Below are 7,787 nucleotides of genomic sequence, written 5' to 3' on the forward strand. Positions count from 1 at the left end.
ATAAATAACTTTTGGTCCTCAAGCAGATGTTTTTACATACTAATATTTTTTTGTTTGGATTATCATGACGTGAGCTTATAATCGGCCTTAAATTTATGTAATAATTAGATGTAAGGTGTGGTTTGTTTCAGCTAAAGTTCGTTTTTCTAAATTTCTAAATAATGCTTCTAATTCTACGGTATGTGTATCGCCACAAATGGCAGACTAACATTTTGTACATAGGTGGATTAACGTGACTAATCTTTATGCTTTTATACTAATGAAGTTGGTATCACGCTCTATCATTCTTAAACAAAATAAAGTGATAAATTCCTTGAATTCCAAAGTTTCTAAACCAATGTTAATTATGTATTTAGTATTAATTATTGTATGTGATAATACTTACAGTACAAACTTAACGTGTAAAAGGGGATTGGATATCATTTATATTTTATTCAAAATTTAACTTTACGATTTTATTATCTATTTTAAAACCATGTACTGCTCTCAAGGAGATATTTCTCTTAAGTTAATGCTCTCCAATGAACAAATGAAATCTGACCCCCTGTTAAGGATATTACGATCTTAACATAATGATCTCTTCTTGTTCCTTGTAGTAATTTTAAAAAGGACACTAGTATCGGTTGTGTCCAAGACTGATTTTGCCTTGTATTCAGGTATACCTCTTAATATTAATTTATTATCATTACTTTAATTACGAGTTACAATTAGTTTGTATGTAAGTCTATCGTTACTGTGTGTTCGTTGCAAATATATCTCTTTATTTATATCTCTTTTCTTTTCATTTTCATCCTTTTTTCCATGCTTTTCTATGTTTTAATAGCAGATCTATATCTTAAAGACTGCAGTATATATTCAAGCTTGGTGACAGCAATTAATATTACATACTTACAATCACAAATTGGATTAACGAAACACCATTTCTTCAGTATCATTGGTTCATTTCTGCATGAATCTATCGAGAGGAAAAAACATTAATTAAGAAATAATGATTTTCCACAACTTTGTTAACAAACTGTATTATTATAAATAAATGCTTCCATAGCGCTAGGAGAATCATAGCATAGCTCTAACAAATTATTATTCAAAGCTTTCATATAGTGCTAATTTTGTTACAATTTTTATATATATATTTCCATTCTACTAGTCTAAAATTACAGTAGAATTTGTTGGTCAGCACTTAATTGTTCCAATTTATGGAAATCATTAAGCAATGTAACAATTCAGATATTTATGAATAATTTTCACCAGATTCTACTGTGGTGTTTCTTACCACAAGAAAATTCATTTACAAGTACCTACTAAATGCGGCAGCGCCAACTTAAAAGATTTTACATTTGAACAAATTCATTCCTTCCAAATTATAGCCTAATTCAACATTTTTATTTGTAGTGCTTGTTATGTATTTTTTTAAAGACAAAAAAACTGAGAACTTTATGTAAAGTTTCGAAGTGCAATATTTGTAACACATTTCCAAGTTCATGTAGGCCTAAAAAAATAGCGTCGGTTTCGATAGTCACTCATATCTTTTATAGGGTTGGCACTGTAGCACTAGTATTATTGCTGACGCTAGCCTTGAGCACCGGTCGATATCGAAGTTTCGGCCGAAAAAACAGAAGCACATAATTTAAAAATGAGGTGCTCATTCAGTAGTCGATCAGGAAAAAATAGCAACAGCCGACGAGTGCTCAGGGGCGGCGGCGGGAGGCTCGAAGCGGGCTGAGCGGGGAAAGCGGGGTGAGCGCGGTGGAGTGACAGACGGCTGGTTGCAGGCTCGAAGGGCTGGCACATGCGGCTCACGTTCGAGCGCGTGGCGGGCGCGCTGAACCTGCACCGCTGCAAGCTGTGCGGCAAAGTGGTGACGCACATCCGCAACCACTACCACGTGCACTTCCCGGGCCGGTTCGAGTGCCCGCTGTGCCGCGCCACGTACACGCGCTCGGACAACCTGCGCACGCACTGCAAGTTCAAGCACCCGGCGTACAACCCCGACACGCGCAAGTTCGAGCCGCCGGCGGCGCCGCTGGCGCACGGGCCGGCCCACGCGCCGCACGGCCACGGCCACCCGCACGCGCCGCCCGCGCCGCTCTTCGCCAACCACCTGGACGCCAGCTTCGACTGATTGTCCATGTACTGGCTCGGCCTCGACGCTCCGTGAGCGCGCGCCCCTCGCCAGCTCGGACTCTCCTCGTGTCAAATTTTTAACGGACCGTCTCGTGTCTTTCCTACTTAGGGTTAAGCTGAAGTGCTATTACTTAAGCGGGCCTCGGTCGGGTTCTTCCGGCTCGTCGCCGACGGGCCCCTCGTTTTAGTATTGTCTCGGTTGTGCGTTTGACTTGCCCCAGTGTGACCTTGTATAGATTCCGCGTGAGGAAGTTTAAGAACGATTCCTGTGAACGGAACGCTCATCGTTTCTACGTTCGACGGCGTCGACGGCGCCTCGACGCGTGTAAGAGTAGTTAAGCAAATTTTTTCTATACCAATCGCTATACGGGAACGGGCAAAAGCAATAATATGATGTTAATTTTTATTACCATATTATTTTTTTATATTGTATCGATATACATCTTAAGCTATTTAAGAATATTATACACTTATATTGAGTAGCGGTGCGACCGCGAAGTGATGCTGGCTATTAACGGTTGCTCTTTTGCGAGCATTTTTGTCTTGTTATATTTATTCATTAGATAGGAAATTATGAGTTTCCTGTAGCTAATTATATTTATGTTAATATATCCTTTGGGTGGTGCGGAACGACATCAGGAAAGAAAATAAAGGACTGGCAAGAGATTGTGATCTGTCGTTGGTCAACGACATATAAATATTGACTGAATCTCAGTGTAGATGCATTTTTTTAACTCTATGAGGCCTTTGCAAGATGGATAATTATTAAGGATTTGTGATGTATTACGGATAGCGCCTAAGGACATACGAAAAGATTTTTTTTTTTTATACTAGACTAGTTGATCTATTTACGGAGATTGTTTTTTTTATACTTAGATATATTCTATTGTCTGATTTAATATAATTTTATATTTATATAACGATATAATATGATTTATTAGTGTTGTTTGTTTTTATGGATTCATCATAATTATAGTAACAATGATTTCGTTTATTTGCGTTGATAATAAGAGTTAATATTCGAGTCGAAATGTTAACATGTTTTATTATTTTATCGTTGGTAGGTGTTTATTTGTCTCAAGGGCCACGACGCCCGTGCGATCGGTGCTTGGGGTCCAAGACCTCTTTCAATTATTTTAAGATAGGGTGGAAATTGGAAGGTTGCATTTAGTAACTAATGTCGGCATTCTACGATTGGGACTAACCTAGCGTTTATGTATAATATGTATTTTCAATTAAGATTTAAGATTGTTACATTTTTAGCTAAACACTAGAGTGGTACGGTAACTGAAATGTGATAAAATGGAATGGTGCTAGAACCAAGAGTGTTAACACGCTACGATTCGACTCCTATTATAATATTAATTAATGTTTTATGATTAGTTATTTTGCATAAATGTAAGGCATCTAGCATCCAATTGAGGTCGCATCTGTCTGGTCAACGGGTAATATAAATACGTCGTACACACCTAGAGATTACAGTATCACTCGAGATTTTACCTTCATTTTTTCAGACCTCTTCGAATTTTACTAATATATTTAGATTATTAAGCCGCCGATTGTATAAAATTGATCTTACTCTAACGAAACCAATGAAATATTGTTATGGTGTAATATATTACCGCATCCAAATAATTTATCCGTGATTCTTTCCGATAAAATAATAATAACTAAGTTGTGGCATTATTGCTGTTTTAGTAGCTGTGAACATGCAACTCACTTGTGCAATTTTTTAACATAGTCATAACTCGTATCGTACCTAGATTATACAATCGTCTATTAAATATATAGGGGCCCACTTGAAAATAAGCACTAAGCTCCAACGTTCCTTACGGATTTTATATTTAAATAACCAAAATGTTTCTTCCACAAAGATTTATATTTATTTTTAAGATTATCAAAGATTTTTATATCTGCCGTTCATAATATTGTGGGCGCTTATAATTTGATAGCATTTCATACTCAGTGCAATATTACTAGTTATTTAATTACGTAACCAAACTAAATGATATTTTAAAAGTAATTAATGTCTTTTTAAAGAGAATATCTACCTATTTGTATTTACATGTAAGTGATCTACTCCTAATTTCTATGTCTACATAGTAAATTGAAGTTTGGGTTACGGTATTGTACAGGTTTTATAGCTGGTAATATTATTAAGATTGAGCTTGTTTACCTCTGCCAATCGTAATAGTTATGTACTATTTAATAATTTATTATCGCGCAAGTTAAATCCTATTGTTGGAACAGATCATAGCTATCCGTGTTGTTGGTCCGCCAGGGGCGGGAGTGGACGCGTGCATACCATGTGCCACTTTATACCGCGTTAAACGCTTCTAATCGTGAATGCATTTGTTTTTTATATTTACTATCACTCGAGACCAATTTTAATATTAAATTTGCTATAGCAAATCGATGATTAGTAACATAGATAATTTTAGATATTTTAGGTTAGGATACTATGATAGTGTCTGGCCAGAATATTTTGGAGAATCACATCGTTTGGCTCAGAAAATATCTCTCTTTGATCTCTTTTTTTCAGCTTTCAGAAAGTATGCAACTTAATAATTGTACGATAAACATTTAATTGAACTTAATGAAAGCTAACTTTATGCCATATGGAATTTTAAACATAAGGTTAACGAATTACTAAATTTAGTCTTATGAAAAGAAAGGTCTTGACGACCTAGTCACTTATTTGGCCAACATAATTGAATATTCCAATTTATAGTATATTATAATAAATTTACATTTATATCACAAGGATGTGATTTTATCATTTAATATCAATGGAGTGCAGGATTAGCTCTGTGGTTATTTTCAGGATAGCAATGGTCTAGTTTTGTTCTATTTGTTTCTTTTTAACCTTAGCCAATTTGTTATAGTCGTGTATCACAATAGTGTAATACTAATAGGAACGGGGGTGTCAAATCTGCGTGTTCGTAACGTCGGTCCTGTTATATTTTTACATGAATAATTTATGAGCGATTTGTTGTTTATAAATATTTTTGATGTCTTGGTTTGATGCCTCCATTAAAAGTTTAATTTAAATAATTTTGTTTTATGCAAGCAGTTAATGCAATTTTTATTTCACATTGTTTGATGTTATGTAATGCAATTTTAACATGTTGCAAACTCCTGCATTTATCTGTTGTATTTATTACTAATTTTTACATTAAATTGTGGTATGTTACAAGTCGTGTAGTTTCAGTTGTGCGTGTCACATGTTCCACCCCATTTGCGAAGTGTTAAGTACATAATATGATGACCAACCGACATTACTAATTGGGCTGCTCACCATATTAGACAAACGGCAATGCTTCTAGTTGTACGAAATATGCATGCGTTCCTAATTCGATGTCGCAACTGAAGGTATTGCTGAACCTATAGATTAAGACATATTCGATTACAATAAAGCAATAAAAATAGCTTAAAAATTTATTATACAAACTCCACTGTAAATAATCGATTAATTTATTAAATATCATACACACCCACCTTAGTATATGCCCTGGTCAATGTTGCTTTTATGAAAAATAATACTTATTATTTTTAAGCTATATAAAATCATTTTAATTATACTAATATGGGTTCATCCATAAAATTATATCGGCGTTAAAGTATTGTACAAATAAATGATTGAGCAAATACGCAAGTATGTACAATTGCCGATACGAATCGTGAACAAGTATTACACATCGTAGCGTAGTAATGAAATGGCCTACATTAGTATGCAATTAATTCCTATACTTATAGAATATAATCAAATTAACGGTCTACAAAGATATCTCAAAATATCACTGCCCCTATTATTACTGAGCAATAGCGCATAAAAGCAAAAATGTTTGTCATTTTCCGTAAGGAGCTTAAGATGTCGGTTGAAATATACACCGCACGTATTTTGTTCACGAGTCGTATCGCAACGCAACAGTTAGGCGTGCTACACACGTTTTCGGGTTGGCATTCATCTACTACATCAGGTTATATAATATTGTCGAAAGAATCATCCGTTCATCAGGATGAGCGAAGGCATAGCCAGTAATAGTGATACAAATATATAAGAGTAAGCAATGCCGAGCCGGCAGCGTGTAGCGTGTCGCTCGGGCGGGTGGTGACGGCGCGGGTGTTGCAGAGCGCGCGCACGCGCCGGCGACGCAGTACTCGTACCACAGCATGTTCGTGGCGGCCACCGAGAGCGCGGCGCTGTGGCGCTGCAAGTCGTGCGGCAAGGAGGTGTCCAACCGCTGGCACCACTTCCACTCGCACACGGCGCAGCGCTCGCTGTGCCCCTACTGCCCGGCCACCTACAGCCGCATCGACACGCTCCGCTCGCACCTGCGGCTCAAGCACGCCGCTCTGCTCCTCAAACACTAAGCGAAACGGACGCCACCCGACTCCTACCTTGCTCTCGACGTTTCTCCTTAGTGTGCCGTCGTTTTGATGGTTTATTTGTTACGTAGCGTTTATCGCACGTTTTCGTGCCGTATTTATTGTTCTGTAGTTATGTATGTTGTACTAACAGGGTAATTTATGACGAATTGCGAAAATTCTACCGGTTGGATGTCAGCTGTGAATGATAAGTTACAGTTTATTTCGCTACGAAAATTTTAAATATTATTTAACTAAATGTACTCCAATTTTAAGAAATCTAGTCTATGTGTAAATGTAATGCTTTATTAAAAGAAATATATATTATGTGTAAATACAATTTATAAGTATATATACCTAACAATAGCACAAGACATTCTTCGTTCCTTTGCTTACATAATAATATATAACGTAACCATATCCATTAAAAAAATTATCCGCTGTATGATAGGCATGATTTTAGTGTTTAAAAAACATAATTTTGTACAGATGTGTCGATGTTTAATGTTTATTAATTCTGCAATACGAATGTTTGAAGCATTTTAAAATCCATAAACAGTTTATTGGCTAAAAATTGAGTGGGGAATGAAACGCTAAGACTGAATGGCAACAACTTGTGATTGACGTAAACTGAGGAGTATGGACTGTAAATAATTAGGTAAATTACGAATCAAAATTATTGTACGTATACTAAAAATATGTTTGCTCCAACGATGATGTTCAAACTCAATGTGTCTATCACCTTGAAAAATAAAGGAGCTACTTTACAAATTTCTTAAGATATTATTCCAAATTATATTTTTGTAAAACTATTATCTGCAAAAATTGCATTATATTAGGTGTTTATGTATTAGCTTATAACGGTCCAATGTCGTTCATAAATGTATCTGTATGTATAGAAATAAAAGTGCGTAGCCACGTGCTTAATCATTCGTGTATAAAACCTTTCTAGGATCTCAATAATATATTCTGATATTACAATTTAATATAAATACATCCATATAGTCAGATTTAATCTTCTTAATACTTAATAAGTGTTTATCCATGTTGAGTCCCAATCTAAGAATGTAGTTAATCAAAGGTTTCATAGAACAAATTAGTCGACATATTTTATTTAATTCTCTCATGTGTATTGTTATGTTCATAATAAATATTCAAGTATTCGATGTTTCTGTATGTTCCAGTTGCTAAAAGTAGTCATAAGTCAACCAATTGCACTTTGTAAATAGTTCATTAAATGTAAGATCTGGAAAGGTGTTTTATTATTATGGGTAAAATTTAATGAAACAAATAAA

The 7,787-nt window shown here is 35.6% G+C and overlaps 1 protein-coding gene across 4 annotated transcripts in view; it reads left to right on the forward strand.

Moving 5' to 3' along the window:
• LOC123695021 (sex determination protein fruitless) overlaps nt 1-7,745 on the forward strand; it is a 71,779-nt gene extending 64,034 nt beyond the window's left edge. For 3 of the 4 annotated variants that reach the window (XM_045640701.1, XM_045640702.1, XM_045640703.1), the window contains one exon: nt 1,773-5,320. In XM_045640701.1, coding sequence (XP_045496657.1) covers nt 1,773-2,122 — 350 coding nt within the window. In that variant the 3' untranslated portion in view covers nt 2,123-5,320. Of the gene's footprint in view, nt 1-1,772; nt 5,321-6,256 lie in introns of those variants that run through there. The other variant, XM_045640704.1, reaches the window with a different exon arrangement.
• The last annotated feature ends 42 nt before the right edge of the window (nt 7,746-7,787 follow it).

Source organism: Colias croceus, chromosome 10 (assembly GCF_905220415.1).
Source record: "Colias croceus chromosome 10, ilColCroc2.1".
Lineage (NCBI taxonomy): Eukaryota > Metazoa > Arthropoda > Insecta > Lepidoptera > Pieridae > Colias > Colias croceus.